Source organism: Alexandromys fortis, unplaced genomic scaffold (assembly GCF_014885135.2).
Source record: "Alexandromys fortis isolate MF-2015 unplaced genomic scaffold, M_Fortis_MF-2015_v1.1 scaffold_108, whole genome shotgun sequence".
Classification (NCBI taxonomy): domain Eukaryota; kingdom Metazoa; phylum Chordata; class Mammalia; order Rodentia; family Cricetidae; genus Alexandromys; species Alexandromys fortis.
This window is the reverse complement of record NW_026067994.1, coordinates 5222837-5239867: the sequence shown is the minus strand read 5'-3', so window position 1 is coordinate 5239867 and position 17031 is coordinate 5222837. Positions and strand designations below refer to the sequence as shown.

General features: G+C 45.6%; 1 protein-coding gene across 3 annotated transcripts in view; it reads right to left on the bottom strand.

Annotated features, from left to right (window-relative positions):
• Positions 1-17031, bottom strand: part of LOC126512344 (beta-galactosidase-1-like protein 2) — a 51213-nt gene that overhangs the window by 11868 nt on the left and 22314 nt on the right. For all 3 annotated transcript variants that reach the window (XR_007595017.1, XM_050160075.1, XM_050160076.1), the window contains exons 3-8: positions 15879-15947; positions 15182-15277; positions 13222-13330; positions 7479-7571; positions 4466-4547; positions 275-345 (exon numbers count right to left, since the gene is read on the bottom strand). Coding sequence is in view for 2 of the 3 variants with exons in the window: in XM_050160075.1 (XP_050016032.1) it covers positions 275-345; positions 4466-4547; positions 7479-7571; positions 13222-13330; positions 15182-15277; positions 15879-15947 (520 nt within the window). In the remaining variant the exon portion in view is untranslated. The remainder of the gene's footprint in view (positions 1-274; positions 346-4465; positions 4548-7478; positions 7572-13221; positions 13331-15181; positions 15278-15878; positions 15948-17031) is intronic.

Below are 17031 nucleotides of genomic sequence, written 5' to 3'. Positions count from 1 at the left end.
CTCAAAGCAAAGCTGTGCCTTGCAGAATCCATAAAAGCCAAAAGCTTCAAAAGGCCCTTCTCAACAGAGCACAGCACCCTTGGATGGCATCAGTTTACACCACAAAACTTTAGAGCAGAGCCTCTAAGCTGCTTCCCTCCCAGGCAATGTGGCATGAGCCAAGAGGCTGGGAGAGCTAAGAGTCCCCCATCGCAGAACTCCAGGAACGGTGCAGACATGCGGAATCCCTGCACTCAACCTAGAAGATCCCCAGCATCCCTTGCGCCAGACCTACCTGTACAGATAAGAGAATACTGTTCAGTTCCTTCAGCTCCTGTTGTGACTGCAAGTTGATGGTGGCCAGCACTGGGAAGGCAACAGAGAAAGAAAACGCATAGTCTTCAAGTCACAAAGACTTTTTGAATTACCCAAATCTTCAATCCACCAGCATAAAAAAAAAATATATAGCTAGTGCAAATACTGTTCCCACCTCCCATTAGAAGCTGGCTGTCGTGATGCCGAGAGACTTGCCTATATTGTGTTCTTGGAAACTCCGCCATTCACTCCAGAACAGAGCCACAACACTCAGCATCTGATTTTACTGGCTGTAATGTTTGCAGGCAGAGTAAAGGCTCTCTGATCTACTGCCGTAGGGACCAGAGTCTAAGCTCTACACAGCACGCCAAGTGCAATGGTGAGGCCTTTGTATGCCAAGGGCAATGATCTCAATGAAGACTCATGTCTCATTTCTTGATAAGAATTCAGTCTACTCTATTCCACGATGTGTTTATTTTTAAAATGTAACCAGCTTCCCATAAGTGAAATGCACACTCAGGAAAAAATGCTACTGCCAGCTGGTGGCCATGGCCCTGCCACAGTCACAGCCAGTTGTAGAACTTGACTCCAAGGACCCTTGCTTACAGTCCACTTGAATGGTCAGCTGCAGATGAATGGGATCAGGAGTGACTAAAAGACTGGCCAGTCCCAGTTACCATTCAGGAGATCAAGCCATGGTAACCAGCAAAGCAAACAAAGCTAAGGCTGTGAAGGAACAGAAACTTCCCTCGTGGTCCACGATTTGTCAGCAGCAGAGCAGGGCTGCAAACTCAGGAGCCTTCACACCAAGACATTATCCTGTGATGTCATTGTCTTCTAGAAACCCACAGGGGAAGATCCCCAACTAGAACTCTCCCTGTCTAAAGCTAACCATTCCTTTTTGGAAGCCTGTTTAAAATCTCAAAGTCAACCCAATGCACAGGGCTAGCTGAACACACACAGCCAGGTCATGTGACACACCATCACATTCAAGACAGGGATAGAAAGTATTTGCAGGGAGCAAATGCAGAAGGGATGTGAGCACAAGGTGCCAAGGAAGCTTGGGAAAGTGAAAACCATGGAGGGGCCTAGGAGGGAGAATCCACCAGATTCTGTAAGTCCTTCCTCCACTTTGAGCACCATGAAGGGGACCCTCTCCATCCACAGGCATCCTCCAGGCCCTGCTGTCAAGCCTCCTTTGCTCCAGTGTCCATCCCTTCAGCAGGGTTGACATACTCTCAGAAAGCAATCCCCTGGGAACATGGGGTAAGGAGTAGAAGGGAGGACTGAAGGGGATTCCTGAGCAAGGGGCTCCTAAGCATCCCTCACATTTGTTCCTCAAATATCTGTGCAAGAACCAGAGACAGCTTCTATAGTAGCTCTAGATACTGATATTTGAGGTTCCTGATGTGACAGTCCCCATGTCACCCTTACCCCAACAGGAGAAATGCTCACTTGCTTTACCCATCTTGAGAGCCTCATCTCTCCTGAAAAACTGGGTGCAATCCTAAGAGAAAGCCAGGGCATGCAGAACTAATGAAAGGAACGAATAAAATAGCTAGGGAGGTCTCTGTGAAGACATTCACTAAGAGAGATGGGGGAGTGTCAGGCTGGGGACAAAGGTCAGGATGAGCCCCATGTGCATGCAGTACATGCTTGTAAGCTGACTCAGGAGGCCAGGGCAAAAGGATCATGAGTTTGAGGACAGCCTGAAGTGTGTGTGTGTGTGTGTGTGACAGAGACAGAGACAGAGGCCAGACACCAGCTAGAACCTTGCCAGTAAACCATGAGCCTTCTGGTAAAATATAAAATAATAGAAAAGAGTTATTCTAAGATGTAAGAGCTAGCTAGAAATGCTACTGGCTAAACCGTATTGCTAATAATATAGTTTCTGTGTGATTATTTCAAGTCTGGGCTACCTAGAACAAGCTAGCAGTCTACCACAACAAAGAAAGAGAGAGAGAGAGAGAGAGAGAGAGAGAGAGAGAGAGAGAGAGAGAGAGAGAGAGAGAGAGAGAGAGGAGAGAGCAGGGAAGGAAAGAGAGGAAGATCTGAGATGAAAGAAAAGCAAATGGCATGGTGACTCCACTAAAGATGAGACCTAAGCACTCTGATTCGCCACCTGATTCCCACGCTGCAAAGCAGGGAAGCCCACCAGCAGACCTACAGCGAAGATGTACATGAGCCCGTAACTGCACCAGTGAGAAAGGGAAGGTGTGTGAGACCAAGGAAAGCCCAGCCATCCACGGAAACAGAAGGACAGCTTCAGAATGCTAAGTCAATAGATGTAGATTGCATGTGTGGGCTGTATAGAAACAGGAAGGCAAGGTGAAAGTCGAAATAAAAAGGTACAGTTTCAAATGGTTGTTTCTGGGGAATGAGATGAGGAAGAAGGTGTATTTCTTGATAAGTTTTTTAAATTATTATTATTTTACTTATAGGCCATAAGAATGAATGCTTTAACTTTTTTAATTAAAAATAATTATTCCAGGCAGCAATGATCTCCGCTGCCCAAGGGTGGGAGCTTGCAGGGGAGGATGGGTGGGAATGGAGAGAGACCTTCAAAGACCTTTTATAGGCTGTCTCACACCCCAGAACCCCACACATGGGCCTTGCTAGCAAACATGAGTGGATGGTGCCACCTTGTGGAACCAACAGGAATCACTACTGATCTTTGTTAGAACCAAAGAGCATGACTGTTTCATTCAAGGTACTTGCTGTAGATAAGAGCCTTTTCCTTTCCGTCTACCCAGCAGTCATTCCCAGAGGCAACCATGCCAGGTACTGTGGAAGGGAAGTCAGGTTAAAAGTCACCATCTACAAACAGGTCAGTCTAGAGAGGGAAATACAAAACGAACAGAACAGGCAGGAGGAGGCTACTGCACAGCACCGGGGCCCACAGGAGTTACACGCAGCCTCTGTCAGCATGAACCATGCGTGAGCACATGTTCAAGCACAGGCCCTATGAGACAGCCCAGGTCACAGAGCTCACTGCTGCTGGGAGATAGAGAACTAAGTTAAGGCAGCTATTCCAAAGGTTAAAAGGCAAAATGGCAGAGTGGGCTGAGCCTTGTGAATGGTGTGCACGGTCTAACAGGGTGCTCAGAGAAAACCTCATTGCAAAGACGGCCAAGGAAGCGAGCCATGCAGATTCCCAGAAGGTGTGCAGACTCACCAGACTGAGGGTGCTCTGTGTACGTGAGAAACAGACCAGAGCCAGGAGGGTAGAACAGACGGGGAAAGAGCATACACACTGGAGAGCGGCTCGGCCATGTGTGTGGAAACTGTTAGGTGTGCTGCTGGGGTGCAGTCAGGGTCATGTCGGGGCTGTGGGTGCAGGCAGTGGAGAAAGGCCGTGAGGGGAAGATTGGGGGGGATGTTCAGGGGTTGCTGTGTGGGCAGCCTATGCGGCCATTCTCAGAGTACATGCTTCTCTTTCTTCTCTATGGAGCACTTGGAGCTCAAGAGGTAAGGCAGGGTGATCTAGGTTGTAAGCTTATCTGTTAGAGAATATGGAGTCTAGAGATATATGTAGTCTTGGCTGGCCTGGAACTCACTCTGTAGCCCAAGCTGGCCTCCAACTCCTGACCCTCCCGCCTTCGCTTCCCTAGGTGTGTACTTTAAAAGGCCTGACCCATGGGTTGCATTTTCTAAGGTGGGCACAAACTGCTGCATTAAGACAAGCTTGATGGGGAATCCGTGAAGGACTGCAGCATCGCAGGTGGGAAGGGCGGCAACAGCCGTGGTGACAAAACACATCTGAGGAGGAAAGTACAGATAAAAGAATGCGCCAGCAGCTGCTGTGCCAGGCAGGAGAGGGCTGAGAATAACTGCAAGGTTTGATGTGATTGTGGGGAAATGGAGCTGCAGTTTTCTGATAAAAGGAAACCTGTCAATGGGGGCAGCCACCTGTAGCACGCTGAGCGCCCCACGTGCTTGGCAAGAACAATGACCAGATACAGCCGGCCAAGTACTTGGGTATCTGGAAGATCTACGGTAAGGCACTTGCTAAAAAGAAGAGGAAGGGGCCATGGGAGTCGCTGTGGAGCCTGATGGCCCTGCAGCCCAGAGAACCAAGCCCTGTGCACCACAGGCACCAGGGAAACCCTAGGTTTTATCTCAGACCAGAGGACTGTGCAGAAGAGTCAGGCAGGCAGCCTCCTTCAGGTACCTCCGTCAACCACTCCCTTTTGCAGGCCGTCTTTGTTGTCTGAGGTCAGGAGCATCTCTATAATGCCACGGTCTTCCAAGGCCTGTTTGGGGGATAAAAGGCAAGTTAAACTCAGTCCTCATCTCTCAGAGCTCCTACAGGGTCACTGCTGAAGCTGAGTTAGTCCACAGAAAGAGAGAAATCTAGCCACGTGTGTCTCTGCATGTCGTCTATGCCTACAATATTCAGTGAAGTTCCAATAAGTGTTTGGTTTCTAAGTGTGGCAAGGACAGGGCCGCTGAGCTCTGGCAGACCTCCATTGCTCCTGAAGGTCTGCTCAGTTTGGGGACACACATAAGCTTACTCAGAGGCTGGCTCCCTGGGGCTAGATGCCATGCTATCACATGGTAACTACCTGCGGAGGTCACCAGTGGAACACTATTATTCCCCCTTCATCCACACCACAAACAAGAAGCCTGTCTCTTCCCCACTCTGAGCTGGTGTGAGCTTGGTCAGTGGCAGGAGCTACGATGACCCAGGCATACCTCCTGGCATGGCCATTGAATACTGCCCACGCTCAGCAGAACTTGAAGCAATCACCTTGGAGGGCATAAATGAAACTGTCCTTGGGGAACAAAGTAACTGCTAACGTCAGAACATTAGGCATGACGCTAAGCAGTTTGACTGACTCCTTCACTCTTCATAGCCAACATCTGAACAGTACAGACAGTGTCAGAAGAGCTGAAGGAAGTATGATCAGTTACAGAGGTCATGTGAGGGGCAGGGCTGACCTCAGAACACACGTGTCCACCCACACACACTCCACTCTGGAACTTTGGACTCAAACAGTCCTCAAAGATGATTATTTCCCCTGCTGCATTCTTATGGAAACAGAGGGGTAGCATCTAACCCTAATGCCAGACCCATGTGCTGTAAAGACAGAGTAGAAGGGGCTCCAACTCTCAGGATGACAGGGGCTGGAACATTTAAGCCATGAGGAATATTGGCGAAATGTCTATTAAAATCCCTGGACCAACCTTCTTCAAGTACCAACTAGTTACTCACTGACACAGAACACTTCATTTTCTACACCCTTAATTTTACAGGCATTAATTTTCCAACCTTACCCTTTAAAGGCCAGTTACTATTTCCCAAGTATCAGTCAACTACCAAGCACAGAGCTCCCACACTCAGAAGCCTTAGGAAAAGGCACTCTTGTGCCCATTTTGTAAAGGATAAGAGTAGAACTCAGAACATTGAGGGGCTCATGGCCAAGGTCATTCAATGCCAGCAGGATGCACATCTCGCCAACACCCCCAGGAGAAGTTACATACAGTTCAGAGGAGAATCCTCCCAAGAGCCTCTGGGCATCAGGGAAGTATGACTGTACAGACAAGGTCCCCTAAGGAGCTAGTCTCTCCTCCTGATGCTCCTTGGGGCTTTCTTTAGCTGCATCACTGGTAAACAACTGCTGGAGATGGACAATGCTCTGGGGAGACTGACAAAGGACCAGAGCAAGAGAGACTATGGAGTCTGTGCCCAGAACAGGCTTTTTTCCAGGTAACCCAGGACAAGGAAGCTAGATGTGTGCTCTGTCCAGAATATGCACAGTGCTTCCCTTGCTCCTTTCCAGCTTGGGCAATCCCACCCTTCCTAGACAGCCTGTATCCTACTAAGAGCTCTCCTCAAGTAAGAAGGAAGGGGCATGAGGTCAGAGACTAGACTCTGGAGCATGTGAGCATCAGTCTCCAGTCTGTGAGAACAGAAGTGATTTCTAGATGGAAAATGAAACTGGGGGTGACAACATCGGCATTTAGTCGGTTAGACCCAGAGAGCTCACACCATGGCCCGCCCTCCACAGTGCACTGAAAGAAATGCCAACGACGCTATCCAAGTCGCTTACTGACAACTTCCTGTGTACCAGGTCACTTGACGTCACATAACACGAAAGAGGCAGGCGCTCTTTTTAACCTCACTTTGTAAAAGATAAAAGGAAACTTAGAAAAACTGAGGCATTCGTTCAAAGCCTCAGCAACCAAGGGAGAGAAACCGGATCTGGATGTCAGGCCTCTCTTTGCTGTCCCCCTGCCATCCTTTTCTGGCATGCCATGTGAACTGGCAGTTCTCACCCGCCCTGTCACTCCAGAATCAGACGCCTGAGCACCATCCCAGAGTTCCTCAGGATGAGCATGGCATGTAGCTAGTCGGGGACTTTACATTCCCTCAATAAAATCCATGCACAACCTGGCTTTATGCTAGGATGAGAGAGATCCTCCACAAAGCTTTCATCACCTCTTAATTAAGGAAATTCCTTTATTCTTAGCCCCTGGGACACTATATTTTTGGGAAATATTATTTTCAGGTATGTGACTGTAGTTTATGCTGCTCTGTGAAGCTATGTTCCTGTGCCTGTCTAAAACATCTGATGGTTCTAATAAACAGATGAACGGCCAATAGCGAGACAGGAGCAAGGATAGGCGGGGATGGCAGGCAGAGAGGATAGATAGAAGGAGAACCAGGAACCTAGAATGAGAGAACTAGGAGCAAGAGCACGAGGAGAGGGGGACAGCAGGGGACAGCCACCCAACTACACAGCAAGCCACAGAGAAAGAAGGAAAGAAAGTTATTCAGAAGTAAAGAAAGATAAAAGTCTAGTGGCAAAGGTAGTAGGGATAATTTAAGTCAGGAAAAGCTGGTAAGAAACAACCCAAGCTAAAGCCAGGCATTCATAACTAAGAATAAGGCTCTATGTGTGATTTATTTGGGAGCTGGGTGGCAGGTCTTTCAAAAAAGCCAAAAGAGCAAAACAACAAACAATGCTGTATGAGCACTAAACATATCACACTAAACTCAATCAACAAAGGGTAAATAAGTGATAACTCTGTAGAAATGAACGCTGGAAAAAATTCACTAATTAATAAGGTGGTGCTGGAGGCATGGTATATTAATTTCAGGAAAGTGTTAGGGCAACATGTCACAGTCTGTAATATATTCCAGGGAAGGAGCGTAAAGAAATGGATTAAATGGCCCTTACCTTCTTGATGTAAGGCATGTATGCACGGTCTTTGTTATAGGAACCATATTCATTCTCCACTTGCACAGCAATGATGGGTCCCCCGTACTTATACTAGGGCAAAGAGATAAACAATTCAAAGCTAAATGGGTTGTGGGAACCATAATATTTAAATTTAAATCCATAACAATGACATGCAAAGGAAATCAGGGTTTGGGCATGGATAGAACATATATCCAGGTAATATAAGAGACTATATAGAACCCTGACTGCTCTTTGGATTGGAGAGGGAGGGGGAGAGGAGTGGGGGGAGGGAGAGAGAGAGAGAGAGAGAGACTATGTATATGTCCAAGTAATATAAGAGACTATGTATCTTCATTCTGTGCTGATTTTCTAAGTTCAAAATGCCATTAGTTAGTGAAGGTTTTCCCTGACCATCTGCAGAGACAAGGAAAGATAATTGTTTTTTCAATGTCTAATGTTCAACCAAAAAGCCTTGAGGCACACATACACACACACACACACACACACACACACACACACACACACACAAGGGAACATAATCCAGTGGAAGAACTACGCCCTAGTTTGGATGCTAAGAACCATAAACCAGAAAAGGAAGGAAAAGGAGGACTTTGATCAAAGAACGTATACATATGTGTGATAATATTTCATATATGAAACTGTAAAAGAATAAATAAATGGAAAAAAACTGCAGAAAAACCTAAAAAGCATGTACACACACACACAGAGAGAGAGAAGATTTACTAGACAAAGTAAATAATAAATGAACTTGAAATGGTTATTTGAAGTTATCTATCTACCTTAGGGAAAGAAAAGAAAAATGAATGAAAAAATATGAACAAGGCCAAATGAACTTAGGGGACACCATTAATCAGACCAATACACATAGTCTTTGAAATGGAGGAGGAGGGGACAGAAAAAGAGGAGGAGGAAAAAGAGATGCCCTACCCCTAGATGAAGAGCTATAGGCAATTAATGCCAAATTAGAGAGGAAGAGTCAGTCTTCTCTAGAAACAAGCCGACCCATGGGATATCCAACAAACAAGTGGTCAGCACTAAATAAGCAAATATACAAGCAACACTAAATGAACTCAGCAGGAGCATACATATGTATGTATATACGTGTGTGTGTGTGTGTGTGTGTGTGTGTGTGTATAAAGAAGAAGTCAATAATTAAAGTGGGAAGGGGAAGGACATGGAAAAAGTTGGAGGGAGAGAGAGACAGGGTAGAAATGGAGTAATCATAATACTTATGCAAAAAATTCTCAAAGAATAAAAATTTAAATTGAAAAAGGAACTATATCAACAGTGTATTTGAAGAAATAATGCCTGACCAGGCATGAGGGCATGAACTTGTTATCCTAGCACTTTGGAGGCTGAAAAAGATTGGAAGTCCAAGACCAGCTTGTATATATAGTGAATTTGATGTCAGCTTGAGCTACACAGCAAGACCTTGTGAAAACAAAAACAAAAGAAGAAGAAGGAGGAGGAAGAGGAGGAATGGAGAGAGGAACAGCAGCAGAAGAAAGAATGGTCGAATAGTTGAAAGTCCCTCAAATTAAAGGAAATTTTAAAATTTTAAAAAGCCAGTTATCAAAGTCATGTGATAAGGCATGATGACATTGTTTGTGGAAATTAATTTTAATATTAATTGGGTTTTTTTTTTTTTGGTTTTTCGAGACAGGGTTTCTCTGAAACTTTGGTGCCCGTCCTAGAACTAGCTCTTGTAGACCAGGCTGGCCTCAAACTCCCAGAGATCCACCTGCCTCTGCCTCCCGAGTGCTGGGATTAAAGGCATGTGCCACCACCGCCCAGCTATTAATTGGATTTTTAAGTTTTCTTCATATAATGTACTTTGATCATATTCTTTCCCCTCCCCTGACTCCTCCTAGATCTTCCCTACTTCCCGACCCACCCAACTCCATATTCTTTCTCTCACTTAATGATAAAAAAACAAAGACAAAAATACCAAAGTAAAACAAGCAAACAAAAAAGACAAAAATATACAATGTATTTTGAATTGTATTGTCCACCTATTCCTAAGTTGTCACCTGCCCTGGGGTATGGTTGATATACCCAGTGTCACTCCATTGGGGAAAACTGACTTTCCCTCTCCTGGCAATGGTTAGAGATGAACTCTGTTCGCTTCCCCTTCCCCATGCTGGGATTGTGTCTTGCTTGAACTTGCACAGGTTTTGTGCATGCTGCCACAGTTTCTGAGTCATCAGCCACCTCTGTCAGGTGTATAACTGATAAAGACATCTTCCCCACTCTGCAGGCTGCCACTTGGTAAAACGATGACGTCCTTTGCTGTACAGAAGCTTTTTATCTTCATGAGGACCCGTTTATTAATTGACCTCAACGCTATAGGTTCCATTAAGAAAGTCCTTTCCTATGTCAATGAGTTCATGTGAATCTCTACATTTTCTTCTATCAGATTCAAGGAATCGGGTTTTACATTGAGGTCTCTGATCCATTTGGAGTTGAGTTATGTGTAGGGTGATGCGGACATTTTGCATTCTTCCACTAGCAGCCATCCAGTTTGACCAGCACCACTGCTGAAGATGCCATCTTTTCTCCAGTGTGTATTTTTCTTTTGATTCTTTGCCAAAAAGCAGGTATCCATAGGTGTGTAGAATTATCTCTGGATCTTCAGTTCTGTTCCATTGATCGGCATGTCTGTTTTAATGCCAACCTCATGCTGTTTTTATTAGGAGAGCTCTGTAACACAACTTTAAATCTGGGATAGTGATACTTCCAACATTTCTTTTATTATTCAAGATTGTTTGAGCTATCCTAGATTTTTTTGTTGCTTCCATATGAAGTTTCAGGTTTTTGGGTTTTTTTTTTTTTTCAGTAAAGAACTGTGTTGGAATTTTGAGGGAGGTTGCATTGAATCTGTAGACTGCTTTTGGTAGGGTGGCCATGATTACTATATTCATCCTACTGATTCATGAGCACAGATTTTTCTATCTTCAAATATCTTCTCCAATTTATTTCTTCAATGTCTTAATTTTTTATTTTATTTACTAAGGTTATTATGAAAGATATTGTTTCCCTGATTTCTTTCTCAGTATGTTTTTAATTTGTATATAAGAAAGTTACTGACTTCTGTATTAATTTTGTACCCAGATACTATTACTGAAAATGTCTATCAGCTGTAGAAGCCTCCTGGTGGAGTTCTCAGGGTCTTTTACATATATAACCATATTGTTTGCAAACATGAATACCTTGACTTCTTCCTTTCCATTTGTATTCCTTTGGTCTCCTGCAGTTGTTTTATTGCTCTAGCTAAAATTTCAAGTACTTTGTTGAGTTATGGAAAGAGTGGACATCCTTGTCTTCTTCCTGATTTTGGTGGAAATGCTTGGAATGTCTCCCTGTTTTGGGAAATGGTGGCCAAGTGCTTATTGTATGTGCCCTTTTATGTTCAGATACCTTCCCTATATTCCTCATCTTTCTCAGTTTTAGAAGCTGATGGATTTCCTGTTCTTGCACTATACCTGCTCTCTCCTGAAGCCCGTGTTTCCCTCCTAGAGGATTTCAGATGTTTCTGAAGTTTTGGGTAGCAGTTCTGTAAATGGTCTGCACCACTTCCCCAATTCCAGTGTTTCCACATTTTCCTGAGCTAGAAGGTTAAAGGTTTGAATTGTGCCAATCAAAATCTATATGCTGAAATCATAACCTCAAATGGCATTAAGAGACAGATCCTCTGGAAAGTGATTATATCATGAGGATGGAGCCCTCATGAGTGCATCAGAGTCCTTATGAAAAATACCACAGCCCGCGGGGTAGACACAGAATGTACACCTTCACAGGCGAGCCATCCAAGGTGGGAGGGAGGAGGCAGAGGAGACAACAGCGATTGAGGGTAGAGGGGAGAGACTGACTGACTGATAGACTGACTGATTGATTGACTGAATGAATGATTGATTGATTGATTGATTGGACCTCTGGCTTTCAGAACTGTTCCAGCTTTCCCGATGTTTTAAGCTGTCATAGCTTCCCTAGCTGTTGTTTCTGTCACAGAATAGTTTCTCCCTAGCTGCTGTTTGTAGCCATCATACAGCAGTGGGCTTGTACTGCAGGTTTCAATTACCCATGACAAATGACAGTATGAAAGTATGAAATGAAAAGTTCTCTATAAACAATTCGCAAATTTTAAGCTGTCCATATATTTAGTGGGAGGAGTAATCTGACGGGAGCTGGCGCCGTCCTATCGTGTTCAACCTGACTGTAAGTCATCTCTTTGTCCAGTCTGTCCCTGCAGCAAACAACCTGTCTGTCAGTCACTTAGGGCCACCTCAGTCTCAGAGGAACTGCAGGACTTCACTACCTAGGTTCAAGTAGTCCTGGCTGTACTTTCAAATGGCCCTAAAGTATAAGATTAGTGATTCTGGTGACTTTATTACAGAATATTGCTATAATTGTTCTATTTTATGATGTTATTAGCCTTCATGTCTTACTGTGTCTGATCCATTTAGCTTCACTGTACATATCTATAAAAAGGAACATGTCATATATGTAGGGTTTACTCCTATCTGTAGTCTCAAGCACCCATTAAGGGTCTTGGAATATGTCCCCTCTGATAAGGAGGATTCTTATGTATTTAATTATGATTTACTGCATACCTGAAAGGGCCAGCTTTTTTTACGTACATTTTACACAATAAAAGATCATGAGAAACAATTGTGCTGTGCCCATGCACAAGATGGCTACATTATTCCCATGACTCAGAATGTATTCCTAGAACAACCTTCCCTCCTCCTCCCACCACAAAATGTGCTGGACCATCTCAGTAACTGTGTTCCCTGGGAAAACCTCGGCCAAGAACTTCCAAGCTTCCTGCCTCTATCATATTTAGCAAAGCCTGGTATAGTAAATAAAAAGGCACTCAGTTACATCTGATTTACAATGAAGATTTTCTATAAATAGGCAGTAGTTTGTAAATATAAACGTGGCTCAAGTGATATCAGGGCATATTTATAAAAGTTTTTCCTTGCTTATCTGACTTTCAAACTCTCCCCAACAACCTGTTTCATCCGGCTGTTCATTCTGACTTATGCTATTAGGAATGTTCCAAACCATTAACCCAAGAGTGATATTTTTTTTCTCAGTACACCAGTTTTTTATTGCTGTACTAATTTCCAGACATCATTCTCTGTGGTTTTACAAAGCAACTGGGTTAATTAATTCCATTCCTGTTTGCTATTGCTTATAATTGCTGCATAAAATATTAAGATGCTTCCTCCCTAAGGTTCATTTTAGTATATTTGTTTTGAATGGTCAGTGTGAATTGTACAGCACCCTTTGGTAGCACCGGGCAGTACTTTAAAAACATCAGTTAGAGCTTTGTACTGACACAGCTCTCTTCTGTCCTATCCTGGGCCTCCCATGTGCACTGTGCCACGCAGCACAGAGTCACTGTGTTGCGGGGACTCTGACACATGCATGCTTCAGTTCCTAGGGCATCCTATCTACTCAAGCCCCACTGGAGCTCTGGCCGCACAGACTAATATGAGTCCTCATGCCCGGCTATCATTTCAGCACTGACTGAGACCACACTAGGATGCACACTCTTTGAAAACGTAAGCATCGCAATCCTCCAGATCTCCCGCAGTGGTGAAGAATGTATGGGTGTGTTGAGAAGAACTGCAGGATTCTCATCTGGGAGTTTACCAAGGGCTGCCTGCGATTCAGAAGGCAGGCAGGAAAGGATCAAAAGTCTTTTGTCTTTTACCTGGAGTGGCACCACCCTGGACATCAGGTGGTCAAAATAAAGGTCCACTGCTTTAGTGAAGCCACGGTACGTTGTTCTCAGCTTCATGTTCGGGTCTTGGAGGAGCCAGCTTGGAGAAGGAAAGAAAAGGAGTATCAGTGCCAGGGTCTGTGGAAGCAGCTTCATACAGTTCAAGAATGAGTCTGGAGAACAGGTCAGGGAAGGGTTAGTCACCACCCCACCACCTCCAATTAGCTAGGAAGTCAGGAAGCTACACAGACAGTTCAGAGGCAAGCACACCATTGTACCAGCCTACACACCAAATGCCTTGGGAACTTAGAGTTCCATTTCATGGCTACAGGAGTGCTCACTGTCCACTGGAATGAGAAAAGCAAGGCCTAGTTTTCAAGCATTTACACTAAAAAATCAAAACAGGCATGGCTGAGCACTCCTGGAACCCCAGTACTCAGGTGACACTGGAGGATCGCAAGGAAAACCATCCTGAGCTAAAGAGGGAGTTGGCAGGTCCAGTCCGAAGGCAGGGGCAAAGGCAGTGCCAAAAGTATTCATCCTTTCAGGATGTCCCAGAGGAACTAAGCTGACTGACTGAAGAACTCCTGAGCAGCAGCAGCAGGCCAAGACACCTTCCCTGATCTGCTGTGGGCACAGATTTCCACAGAAACTCAGCACCATTCAAAGGAAGTCCTGAGAAATGCATTTTCTACCAGAAGACTCGGAGGTCTCCCTTCCCCTAATTCAGAAATGGGACAGCAATGTATCAGGGATGCCAGTTGGTGATGAAAGGCTGGCAGAAATGTCTCCCCTAGCCTGAGCTTCCTGCCCCGGTCTATCAAACAGGCCTAGTTTTTCACCACACAGATACCCTACCCTTCTGGAAAACCCTCATGAGTAGGCAGGAACCCCCAACCATGACAAGAGAGGGGGATCTGAGAGTAGGCGTCCCTACTGCTTCTAATTTAAGACTGTTAAACCCCGCTGGCCTCCCGTGCCCGGCTCCAGCTGAGCCCAAGGAAAATGCTGACAGTGGCACAGGTGTCTAATCCGCCAAGAGGGGCAAGCAGCTCTGCCTCTGCTCACAGCTCTGTCATGGACACTGTGCCAGGCCAGACTGAAGCTGGATGCTGGAGAGGGGACAAGCTTTGCCCCTGAGGGAGGGGCAGGCCTTGCTGGAAACAGAGCAGATAAAGCCTAACCATAATACTTGTGTTGTGAGGAAAGAGCTCCCCACACTACTTCTTTCCTCTGGGGACAGCACAGGTGGGCGGAGGCTATGCTAGCCACCTGTAATTAACAGCATAGGTGGGCGGAGACTGCGGCTAGCCACCTGTGATTGATGCTGTGTGGCCAGATATGGCAATGCCAATTAAGACAGAACTTGTTTTGATGGGAAAGGAAGGCAGCCTTGCTGAGAAAGAGGAAAGGATGTGGGTCCATGTGATAGATCCCCATCCAGACCCCACTCCCAGAGCATATGTTTAACACACTGACCTTTGTGGGAACTATACTTAGAAGAACAGACTCAGGAGAATTGAGGACAGAAACCACAACACCAACTCCTCCAAACTACAGCAACACTTGGGGGTTTTAATAAATCAACAGTAATATCATCAAGAAACAGAGCAGGTTTGGTTTGCCTCATGTTGCAGTAAGGGCCAGATCAGATAAGGAGCCTGCCTGGGTGCCTCTCCAGTAGGGCCAGAAGAATGAAACACTTCCAAAGAGATAAGCTTCCACTGCTGCCACCTGACACACACAAAGACCCAAGGGTACTCGACAAGGGCAATCACTGCAGCGTTCTCCCAAAGAGCCTGGGGCACTGCCACCCACTCCAGGAAGGAAATGCTATACAGAAAGAAAACTACCTTAAAAACAAAACTAAGCCAACCCCTGTAACCTTCATGAATGGGCATTTAGACCCCTTTCTCTGGCAACTCTGGAGACCCGCACTGCCCTTTCTCACCTGGGCAAGCCCCCGAGGTCAATCTCACTACAGATGTAGGGCCCAGGTCGCAAAATCACCCACAGTCCAATCTTCGCAGCCAGCTGGATAAAGGCCCTAGGGAGGGAAAGAAGGTCAGCCCTGAGCATCCAGAAGAAAGGATACAGGAGGAGGCACAGGCACATGGGGATTAAACCTCTCCTGTTCCTCCCCTGCCTTTTTTTTCTCTCATCCAGGGAACATGGGATGATGAAGACTTAGCCCCAGCTCAACATAGCAGGGGATTCCTGTACCAGATAGGGGCTCAAAAGTCCTGAAAGCTGGATATGCACTGGCTCCTTGCATCAGGACCACTGGGATTTGTCAGACAGGATACAGGGCTTTGTCTCCAACAACAGCCTTGTTAACCCAGAAGCAGCCCCAATCCCATCCCAAGCATATGGACCCCAACACAGAATCTGGTGGGATCTGGGATCTTGGCCCTCTGGACTCTAGTGAAAAAGAGGATTGCAGCCTATAGGCTGAGTACCTGGGTAACGAGTCACAACGGGGGAGCATCTAGGCCCTAAGTTCAGAACCTTTCTAAGCATGCTAAGAACAAGGCTCCAGATTCAGTCTCAGTCAAAGCAGAGCTGAGACACAACATCCTGAGTGCTCATCATCAACCCCAAGTAACTTCCAATCCCGGACCAGGGACAGAAGCACCAAGACCACATACTCCAGGTCCAGGTTCCCAGAGAAGTTGAATTTGCCTCTTTCTGGCTCATGGAGGTTCCAGGGCACATAGCTGTAAGAGACAAGATAATTGCAGGTAAGTTTAATCATTCACATGAACATTTTTATCTCTAACACCCACGATGATGAATAAAGAGACAACGTTCGATAACTTCAAATCTTGGAGGCCAGATATGGGGATCGCAGAAAACTCAAGACAAGTCCTTGGAAGAATATGACATCTCCTTAGGCGGACAGAAAGTCAACCAGACTTAGTGACATATGAGCTCCATGGAATAAAAGGCCAGGCTCTGTGCCCCAGGTCAGCACACACTGTAGTATTCCTATGACCTGTAGTTCTCTATGAGGCTGTACACATTACTCTCAACAGTGCTGTGACTGTCGTTTTAATAACTGTCTTCAGAGTCAGCTCACGAGCCATGCGAGGGAGTCCATGTCCTTGATTAGTAATCACAGCTTTTCTCCCGATAATGCAGCATTTCTACCCAATAGTCGTCTTTATTTCATGGAGATAGCACCTCAGGAGCATTTTTATTTATTTTTATAATTGTTAATAACGTGTCTGGAGAGTGGTCTATGTGCAGGTGAGTGCAGGCTCCACAGAGACCTACGCTGCCTCTGGAGCTGCAGGAACAAGCAGGTTGTGAGGTGCCTGACATCAACGCTGAGAACAAACTCCCATCACTCTTAACTGCTCAGCCACCTCCTCCAGCCCCTAAACCTACTTTTTAGCTGGTTTGCCTAGCCTACATTTCATCTTGTGTCTACCACGGAACAGTCGTCAGGCTAGGTGCAGGGAAGACAGTCGCAACAATCCAGAGGTCTTTCCAGAAAATAGATGCTGAACTGGTGTCAGCATCTTGGGACCCTAAAACTTGGGAAGCAGCAGTTGCTTGTGGAAAAAAGTTGCTTGTCAGTCTAGACAACGTGGCACACCTGCAATCCCAGCATTCAAGACTCTACTCAGGGAGGATAGAGAGATTGAAGCCAGCCTGAGCTGCACAGTAGAGAACCTTTCTCAAAAAAGAAAATCACTAGTAGTAGTCTTTATAACAACAAAAAGGAGAAGACACTAGGAATGCAAAACTACGGTGGAAAAGTCATCTGAGGACACGAGGGAGGTAACGGTTCTCCAC